Here is a 17,885-nt window from a genome sequence, read left to right as displayed (position 1 = left end):
AAATAGACTTACAATGAATCAGGAATCGGTTAAATTTCAACTCAATTTTAACAAAAGCTGACTTCAGGTGAGAGATTTATTTCTTGATTTATCATTTATTTATATGAATGATTGCAGCATTCCTTACAGAGCAGAAACAGAATGAAATACAGTTGAAATATGTACAGACATCAATAGCATCAGGTGATAATCAATGTTTTAAAGGAAAAACAGTTAAACTAACAACAAAAAGTGATATCGTACTGCGGATGGATTTAAAAGGGTGTTTCTAGTGCAACTTGTTTCAATGCATGAAGCAGGAAGTGACCCGTCTCGCCTTCTGGCAGGCCTACACCCAGGCCTGCCACCCCGGGAAGAGCCTGCTGAGGTTTTTGGAGTCCATGGCTTGCTGGATGAGCAGGTTGACCTGCCCCCCGACGCTGAGCACCGTCCCTTCCTCCACCCCCTTCAGTTTCTCCTGCAGCCTCAGCAGCACGCGCTCCGCTACTTTATTGAAGCTCTGACTGTCACTGCAGGAAAAAAGTGGAGTAGATTGTGAGGTAATGACACAGAGCTTTAATGGAACACTGGTTATCGTACCGCACCTGGATTTACGGTGGTTGTCCACGTCGTCTCCACCGATGGTGGAGGGGAGCGTGGCGTTGAGCTCCTGCTGTTCATCGTGCTGCAGCTGGAAGGCCTTCAGGGGGTTCATGGTCCAGTCAAAAAGAGGGTCGTACAGCAGCACCTACACAACACAACCACATAGCGCAAGGCTAAATAGAAGGAAACACCTTTACGTTGTGTGACATTGGTGCGATCTCACCTCTACTATAGTGAGCAAGGCTTCTTGAGCATTCCTCATCACCTCCATCGTCTTCTCACAACACCTGCACACAAAATAAAAGACACAACGCCAGCTGGAGGAACAACTCAAGATCTTTGAATCGAAAAAATTCACCATCTCCATCTCACCTCCTGAAAACTCCCTCCACCCCAGTGATGCCCATCCCGTCCACAATGTCTCTGGACAGCCTGAAGGGAACCGTTTCAGGGGTGGGGAGGATCTTCCCCTGCTCAAAAGCGACACCTCCGACAAAAAGATCATAAACTCACATGATGAACTCGGTAGTTTATGCAATTCGATTGTAATTCATGAATTAGAATTTGTTTTCTCTAGTTGTATGACGTTCCTCCTGTGACGGTAGAGGCATCTCGTTGCTTAGCAGCAGCAGAGAGAATGGAAGACTTTCTATTTGCAATCACTAATCAAGAAAAAAGGAGTGAATAAATTTACCTAAATCGATGTGAATCAGTTCGGCGGTCTGTTCGTCAATCAGGATATTCTGGATGTGTCTGTCACCCAAACCCACAATGTAACCCACTGAGGATGGAAGACAGGAAGGTCGACATGATAAAGGCCCGACACGAGTCAAACGTTTTGTTTTGTGTGAGCCGTGATGTTGAGGATTTACTGTTTGTACCTATGGAGGAGGTGGCCACGCTGCGAGTGTAAGCCAGCCGTTTCTCCATCCACACCGCGGGGTCCAGGAATCGTTCCATGCAGAAATACCTGAAGACGGGCCTGAAGTTCTTGCACACTTCACTGTAGGCCTGGAGCTTCTCATCAAACGCCAACCTCTGAGCATCCTGTAGGGACGAGACGGGATGAACGTATACCTCTGATTGGATCAGCAGTTCATGTTTTGAAACTGAGGCAGTACCATCATCTTCCTGCGGCAGCCCATGTTGGTCCAGTCCTGAGGTCTGAAGCGTTTGTGGGCTCCTTTATTCGGATCCACCAGAAACTCGCCGATTGGAACCGTACCGGAACACCATTCCAACACTCCGCTACGCTGGGAGAATGGCACCACCTGGTAAAGCAGGAAAGGGTTTCTGTTGTTTAACTCCCTAATAATAAGGAGGAAAGACGAGAGAAGCAGATGTAAGAGAGGCGGTTTCAAAACAAGATGTGTGTTACCTTGTATCTTCTGATGTTGAGCTTCCTCTTGCGAGTGTCGGTGTTGCGCTGCAGCAGCATGGAGCACATGCTGAAGACCTGCTGCATCACCGCATCCTGCCGCAAGTCGTCCTGACCCTGTTCACGACGAGAGAGGGCAAAAGTCATAGGCTGACCAGCGTTGAGCTCAGGTCGGTTGAATGACATCCTTCGGGGACTCAGAGAGAGTGAAGAAGTCCTGCCAATCAATGCCACATGCTAAATGTATGTAACATTGATGGCTTCATTTGAACCTTCAACCCAGGTTCACAGAAACTCTAGTGTCTAAATCCATTTATGTTGTACAAAGAATGAAGTTATTAAAATACCAGAATTGTTTCTTAATTTTTTTTCGTGTCTTAACATGTTTGTTACCTACAGAAACAAATATTTACCTGGACTCTAGGCATTTATGCTCCTGAACTACAGTATAATATATCACTGACACATTTTCCACAGTTGAGTGACTACAACATCTTTACCACATCTCCATAAGATGCTTAAGTATCACAAATTTTTTTTTATAAAATAGGGACAAAATATAAGGTGTAAATAAAATAACGTTGACCTACAAATTTGCAAGGTTAATGACCAGAACAAGTGTTATTTCATTGTGACTCTGCCAGATGTCTAAGCGGTGAATGATTAGCTGTTAAGTGTCTGACAAACACAGATCACACACTTCTCATTACGTCGCTGTTTGTGATCTAACAAACTTTCCATTTGTCCCGTTACAAAAACAAAGATTAATCATTAGCAAATGGAAAAGAACTGAAGTGTGAAGCGAGACTTTAATCAGCGCTTCTGCTTCAAAGGGAAGGTGTTTGTTTGGTCGGGAACGCGGCGAGAGAAAGGAAAGTATTTGCACAAGAATTCCCTCACTTAGCCAGGAATTAAAGGGAAACTTCTAACAAAATACACAGCAGACGTCCGCCTACCTTGACCAGCTGTCTCCGGCTCTTGCCATCGGAGCCGATGCAGTCGATGATCTTGGGCAGGTTGACTCCACCGACCAGGCGATACTGAGGCACGAAGGATCTGATGGTCACCGTGTTCTCATAGGAGCCGGACGGATCCACCTAAATACAAGATGATGCAAAAACAAAGTGATCAAGTTACTTATTCCAAAATCTGTGACAACAGAAAGAGATAACGAGAGGAGGTCCTTCGTGTTTCACCTTGATTTCCATCGTGGGGATGACGACCTCATCCAGGTCTTTGATTTGCATGATGGGTTGGTCAGCCGGGATGGGAATGGCCTCTTTGATAAAGCAAAGGAAAAGGATGACTTCAGCTGAACACACGATTCAGGCTGAGAACAGGAGAAACATCTCCCCAGAAATAACAACTAGCATTTGATATTTGTGCTGAAAATGAATTCTTTGTCCATGCAAGCCTCTATAAAACCTGAAAAAAACAACTATAGTAACCTCGCAAAGCACGTAGCATCATAATAGAGCCTACAGACATTTAATGGTAGCAATGTAATGGAAGCTACTATAGAAACACTGTTCTGTGTGTTGATGTGTATCACTGTCTACAACTACAGTACTCACTCTTCTCAGTTTTGTGTTTGCTAGCATCCATATAAGCCAGAGTGATGTAAGCGTCGCACAGACGAGCCATCCCTCTGATCATCTGGGTTTTCTTCTGCTTGACCCCATGAATGACCTTCCGGGCCACATCTGAACGCTCCTGCATGAGAGAAACTCGTCAAAGACTGCAAATTTTGTTGTGTGTTCCTATGACATGAAAACGAGTCCCGCTGGAGCTGCAAGAGAAAGTCTCACCAGGTCGAACTGGGATGGCTGCTGCGGAGCGTTCCTGGACATCCGAGTCCGGCTGAAGTCCTCGTCTTTGTTGGCGTTCACCAGGGCGAAGATGATGAAGAGCGTGTGGTGAGGGTGCTCCAGGCACGCTCGGCTGATCAGCTGTAAGTGGAAGACACAAGTGAAGGAGCATCTGCATAATTCTTTTACTTACCTCAAATGATTTTTCATGAATTAAACTGATAATGTGATAACATTAAGAAAAAAATTTTAAGTTACGTCATTGAGGACATCATGGAAGCCTGTGTCCTCAGTGACGCCCACTGCCATTCTGGTCCCCATGCGAGCAGCCAGCTGATACATGAGAGGCAGGAACTTATAGGAAGGGATCATCTTCACTCCTTTCTGGAAGAGACATCTGATTTATTGAACACACGTATCTCTCATTCGAAGCACAGACAAGCAAAGGAAGTACTTTCCTCACCTTCATCATGTCATTAACGGCCTTAACGTCAGCGTTCTCCAACCACAGAGATGCCAGGCGGAACACCCACATGTCGTGCTCCTCTCCTTCCTCCAGACACTGGATGTAGTTTTCCACCGCCTTGCATAAGAAGCGCTGGCGGTCTGCCTGCAGGTTGGACAGGGCCTTCTGGTCCAGCTGCAGCTCTTTCTGCACTTTTATGGTGTATCTGTGAAGTCAGAGGGGAAGCAAGTTCAACCAACACCTGCTTTATTTCCTCTGCTGCCCCTGCTTTTCGTACACAAACCTGTTGGACGTCACTTTATGTTCCCTGATCAGCTCCACCTCCTCTTTGGCCTTCTCCAGCAGGGCCTGCTTGTTCTCAAACTCCGACGAGTTCATGTATTTGTCGATGCTTTGGTACTGAGCGTCGGAGAAGCGGGCCAGAGACAAGTAGGCCTCCGTCCGCTGACTCTGCAGCCTGACGTCCTGGTGAACCATCGATTCCTCCTCAATCACCTCCACGGCCTGGAGGACAGGAGAGGAGAGGCTTGAAAATGACAGACACATGAATAATGTAAAAGCTGTCCACATGAACGCCACATCCAGAGAACATAAACTTGAAACTTGCAAAAGTTTGAAAGTTATGTCTTCAGGGCTTCTCCGTATTTATCTGGGCATAGATAAATAATTTGTGTGGGACAGGGTGACAGCATCCCGTCTGGATGAGGAGTCCCATTTCCTCTTACCCTTTCCAGGTACTTCTCCAGTATGACTCCAGGGCTTTCCAGGCAGCTCTCTGCCAGCCAGTTACCGCACAGCCTGAGGCACTCGGTGTAGACCGGGACCATGGCCGGATTTAAAGTGTACTGGTCAACGAAACATAAAGCAGGGAACAGTTCGATGAATCACCTCAACATTATGGCTTTTACTTGTTTTGATATTTATATTATGATAGGCCGATTATTATCTTTCAGAATGCTGTCAGAATGTGAAAAAAGAATCTCGATCTTGCATAAAAACAAACAAAAAAAAACTCATTTAGAAGCCAGATCCACCTCTTAACTGAATTATGAGGTGGATAAATCAGTCCCAGTGGATTACGTTCTGACACTTCAGTGTGTCCCACCTTTTCTTCCAGGTTGTTTATCATTTGTCTCAGACGTCCCAGAGCCAGTCCCTGCTCTCCCTTCGCCCAGAACACCCTGGCTTCTTCCAGTTGCCATGCCGACGCAGCGGACGAAGCTCCTGACCCTCCGCCACCGTGCTGCTTCATCTGGAAGACTGCCCGTTCTGCTAGCTGCAGAGGAAGCACAACACAGTTAGGAAATACTCTCTCACTCACACACACACACACACACACACACACACACACACACACACACACACACACACACACACACACACACACACACACACACATTACTTGTGTGTTCCCAGCCTTGCATGCTAGCCGACAGAGCTCCATGAGGTGGTCAGTAAAGATAGAGCTGAGGTGATGGCCGGCGTTGCCGCCAGCGTCCAGCCTGGACATCAAGGTGTTTTGGGCCACAGAGCGAACAGCCAGGATGGGCTCCACCAGAGGGAAGTCGCTGTCGGCGAGCAGCTGTGAATGCTGCCGCCACTGGCTGCAAAGTCTGATCAGTGTCTCATCTGAGAAGGGCCTGGGAATAAAAATACAGGAGGTAAAGTTTTATTTAATAAATGTATTTCATCCATGATCTCAGAGGAGAGAGAGCGTTCCAATGTCTGACTGATTTCACCTGGAAAAGAGCTGTTTGACACTTTCCAGCTCCCCGACACTCTGCAGGTTCCTGAGAGTTGGGTAGAGAGAAGACACGGCCTCCAGGCTGCCCCTGCACAGCTCCTCCACCTCCGCACTCCTGTGGACGTGAACTGTTCAGCTGACGTGGAGGTAAGACTTGAACTTTGTGTATAAATGTCTCGCGTACTTAGCCCGTTTCATCATTTCGTCAAATACGGAGAACTCTTTGTCTCGCAGCGCTTGCAGAGAGGAAAACACCGATTCGTGGAATCCAGGTTTGGATTTCTCACCCCTGATGAAGAGAAATCAGCTGAGATACTGCTGGTGGTTCTCAGGTGCTTTGTGGAGCAGACGCTCACCTCGATGGCAGCTCACAGTCCCACTGAGTGTTCCTCCAGGCGGCCTGAAAGCGGAGCTCTCTCAGCTCGGCTCCCCACTCCAGCCCTTCACTCTCCAGACCCCTCATGTAGGTGGTGAGGATGCTGCTCAGGCCGAAGTTCTGCAGTCCCTGATGAGAGAGAAGAGAGTCTGCAGCAAATACCAGACATACAAATAAAACTTCAACTGTCTCGCCTCCCCACTGACATAATAATATCATTATTTCACCTCTATAATCCCAACTTGTCGCGTGACCTCAGGTAGAGTTGCGTGGAGGTCGTATGACGTCAGGGCCTTCCCCCACATTGCTTCGTGCTCGTAGGTTCGAATCCTATACACCACGACCAAACAATGGTATGAGTGACAACATGAAGGACGCCGAGCACATCTGTCAGTCGCATTAAATACTATTAGACAACCTCGTCAGCGGACTAGTCGTCGTGTCCCCGCCACAGCCGTACAGACTGTCGGGCTCTCCAATGCTCCGATACACCTCGATCAGCAGCTCCTGGGACGGACAGCAATTAAAGAATGAATGGACGGAAAGAATGAGTTTCCCAGTTGTTGTCAAGAGATTAAAGTCAAGTGTATTTGTATTGTTATATTAAAAAAAACTAAACAAAAGCCAACAACTGGAGGAACTGACCTGCAGACTGATGGTGTCCTCCTCACTCTTCTCAGTCAGGCTGGAGATGGTGAAGGTCTGGCTGTTCTCTTCAAAATTGAGCCTCCGTGTTGCTTTGGATTTTGTTCTATGGATTTTTTTTTAACATATGGATGAATTAAAAGACAAAACATCCAACAAGCCTCAAAAAGGACCCTTTCACCAAAACAAACAGTAAATCAAAATTTTAATACGTGCACTAATGAAATAAAAATTAGAAAAAACACTAAAATTCAACGGCTATTATTTTCATGAAAATCCATCAAGATGTCCAGAATTGTTTAAAAGTAAATATAACCAACTTAGAAAGGGTTAAAAAAAAACTCACAAAGGAAAAAAAACAACTAAGAAAATAGATTTGGGATGTTATTATGATTATTATTAAAATGTTTCCACACCTGCGGCTGTCCTCGATGTCCGCCCTGATCTTGTCCATGTAGATCTCAGTGTACAGTAGGGCCGTGAAGTGAGCTGAGCAGGACTGGGCAGCTTTGGCCACCTCCAAGTAGTTCAGCTCCAGCCAGAAGTTGGAGTCACACACAGTCCCACAGGAGCTGCTGGGGGGCAGATACAGAGTTAATGTGCTCCAGAAGCAGGGCATATATTTCCAAATTTAAAATAATCTGAAACATTTTGGGTTAAAATAACAAACCTCTTAGTTTCCAGCGGTCTCTGCTGGTGTCTCAGATAGTCGATGACAGCGAGCATCGTACGCAGAGAGTTCTTGTCGTACAAGCCTTGGCTAACGGTGTCTGACTCTGTGAAGATTAATAAATGCGTAACTCTGAACTGTTAGACTGAATGAATACCGCAGTGTGTCCATCCCTCAAACTCACCGGAGTCGCAGTTGAGTGGTGTGGCAGACCGACTGGAGGCCTGAGAACTTCTGGAGCAAAAGCTGAAGAAGTCCTGAATGTGGGAGGAAAGTGACACTCTCCACTGCCCATCAGGGTCGTCTAGGAGGATGGCGTGAATGATGAGAGGCAGCAGCGTCTGACAGCAGTCCACCCACACCTGGAGACAAACGGATACAGGTATCAACACATCTGGGGCATTGGGGCGAGAGGATGGACTTGAAATGAAACAAAAAGTGGATCACGAATGCAACACAAGGATGAAGGTGGAGTCCATGCACTCACCAGACACAGCAGCCGTGACATCAGCAGAGCCTCACTCCTGACTCCCCCGCTGTCGATCAGAGCGCAGCACAGAGCTCTCAGCCAAGCTTCGTGAGTTCCCGCCTGTGGAATCCAAAACCCCCGACTCTCCAGCTTCTCTCTGGCCTCTGAGTTCTCCTCGATATTCACAGCTGCCGCCTGGTCGGGCAGAACAATCAGTCAGAACAGGGTGGACAGTGCTAGTAGTCGTCTCTGTAGCTCCACATCCTCACAAAAGCCCTCTGTCCTCGTTCAGACTCACCCACGTAAACACCCTTCACCCACCTTCGTCTTGGCCTGTCTGAAGGGATTGAGGTAGGCCAGCATGGGGTCTCCTTTGTCTTTATGCTGCTCCCAGAAATCCATGCCAGACTGAGTGGCGAGGATGCTCTTCACACATTGGACAGCCGCCTGCTTCACTTCGATGCTGCCGACAACCACAACACAAAAGGTAAGGAACAGTAAATGTCAGTGCAAACTACTCACTCCTCGAAAGGAACATTCAGGCTAACGTGAACCGCACCTCTGCTGAGTGAGGGCGTCGTTCATGCAGTTGAGGACGATGTAAAGACGCTGCAGCTTGGTGGAGGTGTAGAGAGACGCAGCCTTTTTGTAAAGGGGGTCGCTGCCGTGAAGCAGGGCGATGGTGGAGAAATCTACAGGACCCAGTTCTCCCAGACAGCCGCCCGCCGCCTCTGCAGGAAGAGATCTGTGGTGTCAAAGCTGAAAACGGTCCAGACACATCCCAGCAGCTGTATGGTTTCATACCGAGAATGCGGGCCCCTCCAGGGTGATTGGCCGCCAGCTTACAGAGCTGCAGCAGCCTGAGGACCAACTTCACCAAGACGCTGTCGGTGGGTTCGGCTGCAAAGAGGGTAAAGACAGGACAGTGAACCCAAGAGGAATTTGCATGACACAAACAATTTATCCCCTCGGGTGGCATCGTACAATGACTCTCTTTGAGCAGCTCTCGGATTTGTCCCTTGTTTCTGTGCAGCTGTCTGGTCAGCTCCTTCACTCCCTCAAGTCTGGTCAGCGGTAAGGAGTCACAGGAAGTCACTGACAGGAAGTGGGATATCTCCTGAAGGAGAAACGTGACAGACATAGATCACCCAGTACATTTGGGACTGCTCAGAACAGCTGTATAGTGATGATATAAAGTGACCTCGCTACCTGTCTCAGCGTGAAGGTCCCAGTGTTGTATTTGAGCATGTGCTGCACAGATCGCAGCTCTTTGAATTCAGGGAGGTCAGGAAAAGGCTCCAACCTGCTGACGACTTCTTTTAGCTTCTGTTGGTTTTCAATGATGAGAAACTGCAAAAGTCTGAGAACCTAGAGGTGTCATAGAAGTATAGAGATTCAAATCTGAGGCAAATCCCATAAAGATGCAGTCACGTGACAATTATGATTCAAATTGAATGGATAACAGAATTCTTTATGAGTCAGAAAACTTGTGAATCAGAACAGTCTTGAACTAATCCCTCCTCACCTGTTGTGAAACGGTGGACTGGGTGGTCACCTTAGCCGTGAGGGTCGCAACGATGACCTGCAGGTGGCAGTCAAGAGCATCATCGCAGAACTGCAGGGCCGCCCGACACACGGAGGTCAAGAGGTCACAGCACAGGGAGATGCTCCGGTTATAAACTTCATCACACTGAGCTGGTCTAAGGGTCGGAGAAGTACAAACCGGTTCAGGCGAACAGTAACGGAGTTGCGTCTATGCGCCGCCTGTTTGCACGTCACCTACCTGCTGTTGATGTGATGAATGAGCGTGTAGATGATGTCCCTGAGGACAAAGGCCCACGCTCCTCCCAGGCCGTCCTTCACCTCTCTGAGCAGCAGGTTGACAAACAGGTGGTGCATGAGGAGTATGCGATGACGCTCGTAGCTGTTGGTCGTCTCCGCTGCTCGTTCACAGATCGCCAGCAAAATCCTCTGGATAGAAATCTGCCACACAAAAAAAAGGAACAAAGTTATACAGTGCAGAGTAGTTAACAGTGTAGAAATCGGGGATCAGTCAAACATCTTACAGGAGGTTTGGAGAGAATGGTCACCAAAGACTTGTGGGTGTCGCTGTGGCACTTGCTGAGGTAGTCCAGCGTCGCTTTAATGACATGAGAGTTGAAGTACGGCGGGTTTGGTGCAGGATCCAGTTCTCTGACAGGCAATAAGCAGCGAGAGCGGTATCTAATATCAAATTTATTTTTTTTAACAAGCATTTTAAGTATAAGGATGATATAAAATAAGGAAGACAGTGTAAACTTGAACTACAGTTACCCAATAAAACATTTCAGGTCTCCTTCATCCACTTCGGTTCCACTCCCCTCATACAGAGTCATTAGCAGTTCCACCACTATGTCTGCCAGATTGCTGTGGATCAGGCTGTCGATTTGCTGCAGACAAAACAGTTTGTCTTTACTCACATCAAATATATTCAACATTCCATTACTTTATTTTCACTTAATGTGGCTCAAGATGAGCGGAACTTGTTAATCCTGCATAAATATTCTTTCGGTTTATCAGCAACAAATGTCTAACCCCCTGATGCAGATGTAGGTTGATGTTATCCAGTCGGGTTTACCTGTTTCCCCAGACAGTTGGCGTCTTTGAGCAGGTCGTACACCCGGTGGGCCTTTTCTCGCTGTTGCGCCACTTGTGCATCCTGGCCAGGCAGGGCAAAGTACGGCAGGATGTTGACCATGATCTTAGGGAAACAGTCAGCCAATAACCCTCGCCAGTCCTTCTCCAGATACTGACCGATAGACTTCACCTGCTTAAAGTCATCCAGGAAGACCAAGTGGGGGATCAGCACCTGATAGGTGGAGCTGTGAGGGGACAAGAGATGACAGGGGATGAAGGTAAGATGATTGTTAATGGCGGTAAGGGGGGAGAATAGACGTCATATCCGCACTTATAGAAATCTTTGACGTTGTCGTGATCTAGGAGGCCGTAAGGGAAAGATCCAAGAGTGTAGCGATCATCAGACTGCCTCAGTGCGAGCCACTCGGCTACCAAATAATACAGGTGAGCGCTGACAAATGCCTTCACACTCTTGTAGCCCAAAACTTTGGATACACTGCACAGCATCTGCAACAAAGAAAACCTCGTTTGTCTTACTGAGCAATACGTAAATCAACACTCTTTTTGTGACAACACAGCATTCAGCATCAAATTCCCACCTTTTTAATGAGCTGTTCCTCAATGTTGTTTTCCTTGTACGACTGGAAAAGGGCAAACAGACACTGTTTTTCACAGACCGGGCTACAACACAGCACGACAGACAAGCTCTTCAACAGGGCGGCCTTGCGGTTGAACAGCTCATCCTTATGATCCGCTGATGAGCTGCTTCTCTGCGTACGATCACACGGAAACAAGAAGCATTAGACAAATGAATTTTTTTTTTCTGATCCGCGTCACATCCTTCCAACAAGTTTTGTGCAAATCTGCGCACCAGATTTCCTACCTGGCAGAAGAAATAACCATTTCAACACTTGAACTCACCGGGAGCCTCATTCCTTCTTGAGCCTTCAGGTAAACACTCTCGAAAGCCGCCTGCTGGTGTTTGAGCGGCAACATTTTCCCCTTATCTGGATGCATTTTTGTTCTTATCTCCAGAAACAACCTGGTCACACAGGAGAATTATGCTGATGATCACATTTATGATTCGCTCAATGACTTTATCATTACCAGAGTCAGCATACCTCTCCACGGACATGGCTACCAACATGCGAATTTGGTGATGGGCATCAGCGAGGTGAGATGGAAGGATGTGATACACTGGAACATCATCTTTGCTGTCGGGTCCTCTGATGTTTAAAACCGCCCATTGACAACAAGGGTCAGCCTATCAGAAGGGGGCAGAGTGACAAAACTAATGATACGGATGTGAACGCCCAGTTGAATGTATGTTGGACCCCTGGAGAATGAAACATGGCTGATCACATCACCTCCTGACGATCTCTGAGAGCTTACCTCCAGCAAGGCAATCAGGCAACGGACTAAAGCAGCTCGAACAGCTACCACACATTTCCCTGTTTGGCTCAGGAAACTGAAACCCAGCACAGTGGTTGAGTAAATATCACTTCATCACACACAGATTGAAGACATATTATGAAATTTTGCTAAAAACTTCCAATTTCATGTCACGTGAACAGGATCTCTAATAGAAATGTGCCACTAACCAGAATCCAGACACCACTTGAAGAAGGGATCCCTGAACGTGTCTCATTTCTTCTGGTAGGTGGTGAGTTTCTCCCAGGCTCCTGATGGAGGGTAACAATCCCAGCAGAACAGCAGCACAGATCTCTTGGTCCTGACGGTAAAGAGAACACAGGTCCCTGGAGACACAACGAGATTAACCGTCTTTTAATAGTCTTGACTTGGATTAGGTGGAAAAAAAAAAGCATCAGAAACAGTAACAGAAAAATTTCCTACGCCAGAGGACGAAGCAGCATATCGAAATCCTCTGGAGAGAGCGAGTCCTCGACAGGAAGCTTCTTCAGCAGGACGAGATACTAGAAGACAAACAGATATTATTGTCCAGTGGCTTCCCTACCATCTCCAGTGGAACCAGGCCTCTCCATTTCAGCTGCCACCCACCTTCTGGAGGTGCAGGGCTTTGCTGAAGTCAACGTGCTCCAACAACAAGAGCAGCTTGCGGCGCACCTCCCGCGGCTTGAAGAGCAGGTCATGGACTGGCTGAACAGAACCGCATTCACACAGGAACTCCAAGACCGCAAGGAAAGCCAGATCCTGTTGGGTCAGATGATCGTGTGCGAGCAGACTTTTCGCACCTGACAGAAAAGAATTTGTTTAAAATTTTTCTGCTTGTAAAAGAGGCACTGATTTACTGAGCAAGTGATCCATTCTCACCCGGCCCACAGGACGCATCGGTGTTGTCTCCCTTCTGTCTGTGGGATCCGTTGCTGCTGCTGCTGTGGGACTCATGTCCTTCATCAAACAGGTCGATGTCATCTCCTTGTTGAGCTTTTGACATGTCCCAGGCTTCGTCCATGTGATCATCTTCATCCACAGCACAGACTCGCTTGGAAACATTGCTCAGCTGAGGAGCAAAGGAAAAAAGATTCAAGTCTTTTTTTGTCTCCACACCTCTCAAATCTTCTATATTTACAAGATACCCCTTACCAAAAGTTTGCAGACTTCAGACAGTTCACTGAGGAGACCAGCTGGCAGGATCTTAATGAACAGACTGGAGAAGCGAAAAGCTTTACCCTGCAGAAGAGAGGACAAAATGTTAAAAAACCAGACTATTCTAAATGCAGAATTACTTCAGTATTATGCATGCTCCCATTTTTTCACCCTGCTTTTCCTGCTGGCTGCCTTTGTGCAGAGATTCATCACAGATCGAAGCATCTTCATGGTTCCTTCTTCTGACATCTTCACTTTGACGCTATAAACAAAACCGCTAAACTCCTGTGCCAGCGCCTGGTGACAAGGACAAACCAGCGATCTTCAATTCTTTGATGCTTGGATGCGGTACTTTACATATTCAGACGTCAGAATGAGAAATCATCAGTCTTCTTTTGATGCATTTGATACCTTGGCTTTAGAGAAGAGTGGTGAACAGCCGGCCTCCTCCTCAGTCAGGATGCCCGTGGAGACGTAACCTGCTAAAACACCGGTTAGCAGACTGAAGCAGCGCACCAGGCATTCTGCTGGTGTGGCCTGAGACTGTAGGCGGAATCAAAATATAAAAGTATTTTGTCATAATGAAGACATCACAGACATATTAACAGATGTATTTGACTTTGACTCACATCAGGAGAGTAACAGCTGAGCAAGTTGTCAGAGACACAAAGCAGAGATTGTTCCAACTTGTTTCTCAAGCCGGGTACGTCAGCGAATTGGGCGTCAGCTGAAGCCTTCTGCAACGACTCATCCATTCCTCGCATCGCTAAGGGCAGTGTGTTGAAACTGAACTGCAGGTACAGACTCTCGATCTCTTCCAGATCATCTTTGGATGAGGTTTCCTCTTGAGCAGGGGTACTTTGAAAAGTAATTGAGAATTGAATTACTTCCGTACCAGCGAATCATAATAATAATTGAAAGAAAAAATTGAAACATGGGTTGAACAAGTCATTATCATCACGATGGAGGTTAAAGCACTCAGGATCATTTCCTCTACCTTTCTGCCCCTTCAGCACCGAGCAAAAACTTGAAGCCGGCTCTTGTGTCTTTCAAAGTTATAGAGACCAGGATGTTCGCTATTAGATTGTAGGGAAATTCTCTGCAAAAGTGGAATAAAAATTGACATAAACAGACATAATGATTTTAGAAATTACCTGATTTATATTTTTAAATATAGATAAAACCAAATCACCAACTTGCAAATGATGGGGTGTGGTCTGGAGCTTTCTTCCACCTCGTCGCTCTGATCAGTCATCAGCAGCCAGGCGATGAGGGACTCCTTCAGGGTCAGGGATGCTGGGAGGTCCCAGCCGGAGCTAGAGTTCAGACTTTTAGGGACCGGATATTGCAGCAGGGTTTGGGCCAGACAGAGAACAGAACTCCTGTGGATGGAGAGTACAAGTAAATACAGTCACCAACAAGCGATGGGTTCTCAACACGAACAGAGATCTTAACGTTATACACCCGGACTCACTGAGACGGTTTGCATGCTGATCCAGAGAAGAGCTTCCAGAGCTCCCGGTCCAAACTGATCAACCCGCCGTGGATCACAGAGCTCAGCAGGTCAAGACAGAGAGCCTCCGTCTGGGGTGAGCTGACCCCTCGCACTGCCAGGGCCCACACCCTACCCCAAAGCCTACCAAGCTCCATTTTGTGGATGTGGGCCTTCTCGGGATACTGGACCTGGCACTGGGCCACCTCCCTTAAACAGCGTAGCACATACGGCCCCCTCTCTCCTCTACGCTGCTCCACCAGGAGCTGGAACAAGACTGACAGCAGTGGGACCAGCTCTCGGCTAGGCATCAATGATGGGTACTTGGAGGTAAGCACTGTCGTGATCTGCAGCCTGAGAAATGAGGATTAAAGAGGAAATTTTTTGTGATTTGTTATCTGAAGTGGGCAAATTGAAATACTTTAAGTACTGTTACATAAAATAAAACTGATAAAACCAAATTTAAACAGCAAAACTCATATGTTCCTGTGATTCTCCTACCAGGGTATGACATCAAAGTCGCTGAGATGTGGCTGCAGGCGGTCCCGGAGGACCTCCCAGCCCAGTTCAATGCGTCGTCGTTTGCTGGCTGCTCCACAGGAGGGGCTTCGGTGAGAGGCCTGGATCACCTCCATGACGTGGGCGTCGTTGTCATCAGTGAACAGCTACAATCAGAAAAAGAGATTAAATAAGTGTTGAGCAGATAGATGCCTGTACAGTTAACCCACTGGTCTCTGTTACCTGGTGACAGATGTCAGCTGTTAACTCAATGAGATTGTCTTTCACTGCTATGTGTCGGGTCCCAGTGACGTACTTCCCTCTACTGCCTATATGGCTGATTTCTCTGATTAAGGCCTCATACAGGTTGTACAGCAGACTCCTCCACCTGACCCAGTCCTCAGCATGAGCACCTAAAATACAAAAAGAGACCACTAGTGAGTGCTTATTGGGTTAAGGACATACCTACCGCTGGAAAAGTTGAAATTGAATTATGAATCTAATATGAAAATGTGTTTTTGAAAATTTTGACATCGCAATTTAAACTTTGACAATTAAGTTAGACAGGCTTTACGGCAAGCTGAGAATGATAACCAAGTTGACATAAAGCCTGTCTACCATACAAAGAGAAGAAAAACAGTTTTAATGAAAAAAGGAGGGCCCTCTACCTGTATCTTGTGTTTTGGCCCCTTTGGGGTGGTGAGCACAGATCTGCAGGTTAAAGAACTCCACGATCTCCTGTTGGAGAGCCGCACTGGGCCTCATTTCCTCCCAGACATACAGAATAGGAGTGAGAAGCTCCTCTCCCAAGTGGCAAACCCTCATCCGACAGTTCATGGCTGCTGATTTCAAGAAGAAATTGAGAGCAGAGATGAGGTGCTCCAAAACAGCCAAGTGTTTCTCCTCCCTAAACAGGAAACAATAAGCACATCATGTCTGTATGGATTTAACTCCAACATCCAGTACGATACTGACGAATGACCTCACCTGGCATTTAGCAGCGCTTTGGGGAAGAAGCTGAAGAGAGCGTTGCTGTATCCTTCAGTTTGCATACAACAGCCTTGTACGACTGTATGGATGACTCTGCTCACAAGAACACGGTTGATGGACTTGGATGATGAGTTGAACAAGTGACAGTACAAGTCCAAGAGATCTAGGGATTACAGTTACAGACAGAAAGGGGCTCATCTAAGTGATTTCATAACACTTGCAATGCAAAGGGAGAAATATGCGTAGCATTTCTAGTATTAGTTTCCTAATATTTAAATACGATTCAGACAAATATCCCACTGACTGTGCCACTGCTGCGGAGTGATGTCACACCAGTACTTGCGAACAGAGAGGATGTCTTTTACTAGGAGGCTGCTGTAATCTTCTCCATACGCTGAACAGCTATATGAACTCTGCAAGACTTCCATCACATGTTTCAGCAGCTCATTACACTTCAGTCGAGGCCCACCTGCAGGCAGCGAGAGAGACACATTAGGGTACGATGTTCAGACTAATTGCTCAGCATTATTCTGATTTCTGCTAAGGGTAATGAACCAGAGGAAGTAAGTTTTTACGTTTGTTTGCGTAACGGATGAAGTATTTGATCAAGCTGCACATTTGGGCCATCTTCTTCTGACGGCTCGCCAGCGTTGTAGCCGTGACATTGGATTTACTTGATTGCATACTCTCAGTCTCCTTCTGGACATAACGCTGCAGAGACCTGACATCAGATGTGGCAAAACTAATTTAGTTATCACAGTATGTGCAACCATATTTAAAAATAAGAAAAGGGCTTTCACATTATGAATGGCACATCTAAAACAAACAACCCTATGTGTAAAAAGAAATTCATATACACTGCGAGAGCCTACCTGAAGACAGCATCCCATGTGAGCTGCTTGGAGCCTTTAGATCTAAGCCCAGATGTACGATCCAACTCCTGCACAACCTCTGAAGTTCGGATGAGCCTTCTGAAACGTTCAGCTTCTTTCTGGAGGCGTGAAGAGGGGACACAGCTGTCAAAATTGAGGTTTTATACTGGTGCAGGACGCTATCACATGACACTACTTTCATTGTGAACGTGCAGGTCTGATCACCTTCCTCTCTGTAGCCTTGTCATTCTCCAGGCCTCTGCAGCAGACCAGGAGATCATGAAGAACTAGACTCATTGTGTGTATCTGGAAGAGGGCGCAGCTCTGTTTCACCTGTCAGGACAGTGTGTTGTCATTCTTCCACATTATGTCCACGATGCAATCAGAATTAGCAACTCTCCTCCTGGCCCTGATACACACGACGTATAATAACAACAAAACAGTGTAAGACTTCTACTTTAGGCAATCATTGTGACAACACAACCTGTAGCCCTCAGTCTGCTCACTTCCTTCCAGTGGCTATTTTGGTCGTAGTAAGGCAGTTACCACAGTTACAGCGACGCTAACTGTGTAATAGCCCCTCTCCGTTCACAACTTTGCCATCTTCACAGACACGCGCACGAAGACGTCACCACGCAGGAAATTCCCGCCCAACTGCGTCACCACGCAAAAAAAACGTCGCTTCCTGGCACAGAGTTGTCTGTGGATATA

General features: G+C 46.9%; 1 protein-coding gene across 4 annotated transcripts; it reads right to left on the bottom strand.

Annotated features, from left to right (window-relative positions):
• Positions 1-88: 88 nt before the first annotated feature.
• On the bottom strand, positions 89-17,801 carry atm (ATM serine/threonine kinase). Of its 4 annotated transcripts, none has more exons than XM_068317698.1 (63): positions 17,681-17,801; positions 17,400-17,583; positions 17,175-17,293; positions 16,878-17,023; positions 16,607-16,771; positions 16,300-16,465; positions 15,981-16,219; positions 15,556-15,725; positions 15,316-15,479; positions 14,797-15,168; positions 14,519-14,704; positions 14,320-14,421; positions 13,952-14,180; positions 13,734-13,865; positions 13,494-13,619; positions 13,320-13,406; positions 13,047-13,236; positions 12,774-12,967; positions 12,609-12,688; positions 12,356-12,511; positions 12,147-12,222; positions 11,876-12,018; positions 11,676-11,796; positions 11,354-11,524; positions 11,086-11,261; positions 10,756-10,999; positions 10,452-10,567; positions 10,205-10,361; positions 9,922-10,121; positions 9,664-9,838; positions 9,348-9,506; positions 9,123-9,255; positions 8,943-9,038; positions 8,698-8,869; positions 8,460-8,601; positions 8,157-8,333; positions 7,854-8,031; positions 7,670-7,775; positions 7,416-7,574; positions 7,000-7,105; positions 6,773-6,861; positions 6,582-6,684; positions 6,335-6,483; positions 6,163-6,267; positions 5,974-6,093; positions 5,637-5,874; positions 5,340-5,510; positions 4,960-5,079; positions 4,518-4,738; positions 4,232-4,439; positions 4,027-4,152; positions 3,769-3,909; positions 3,535-3,673; positions 3,157-3,239; positions 2,917-3,057; positions 1,961-2,077; positions 1,704-1,853; positions 1,464-1,629; positions 1,277-1,363; positions 955-1,069; positions 806-869; positions 585-727; positions 89-509 (listed from the first exon to the last, which is right to left on the bottom strand). In XM_068317698.1, exons 2-63 carry the CDS (start codon positions 17,469-17,471, stop codon positions 329-331), a joined length of 9,279 nt encoding a protein of 3,092 aa, XP_068173799.1. In that variant the 5' UTR covers positions 17,472-17,583; positions 17,681-17,801; the 3' UTR covers positions 89-328. The 4 variants fall into 4 exon arrangements, with proteins under 4 accessions (XP_068173799.1, XP_068173802.1, XP_068173804.1 ...); XM_068317701.1 differs by having other exon boundaries at positions 17,400-17,507; positions 17,659-17,710; XM_068317703.1 differs by having other exon boundaries at positions 10,205-10,331; positions 17,400-17,780.
• Positions 17,802-17,885: the final 84 nt, after the last annotated feature.

The sequence above is a fragment of the Antennarius striatus genome, chromosome 6, assembly GCF_040054535.1.
Source record: "Antennarius striatus isolate MH-2024 chromosome 6, ASM4005453v1, whole genome shotgun sequence".
NCBI lineage: Eukaryota > Metazoa > Chordata > Actinopteri > Lophiiformes > Antennariidae > Antennarius > Antennarius striatus.
Note: the sequence above shows the minus strand (reverse complement) of the source record. Positions and strands in the feature narration are given on the sequence as shown.

Excerpts from the sequence above, each read along its gene's own strand:
- atm (XM_068317698.1), bottom strand. The coding sequence starts at position 17,471 with ATGAGTCTAGTTCTTCATGATCTCCTGGTCTGCTGCAGAGGCCTGGAG. Across the intron at positions 12,689-12,773 it reads AAGCCCTGCACCTCCAGAAG|TATCTCGTCCTGCTGAAGAA; the intron begins GTGGGTGGCAGC and ends TTTGTCTTCTAG. Across the intron at positions 11,262-11,353 it reads AGGAACAGCTCATTAAAAAG|ATGCTGTGCAGTGTATCCAA; the intron begins GTGGGAATTTGA and ends TCTTTGTTGCAG.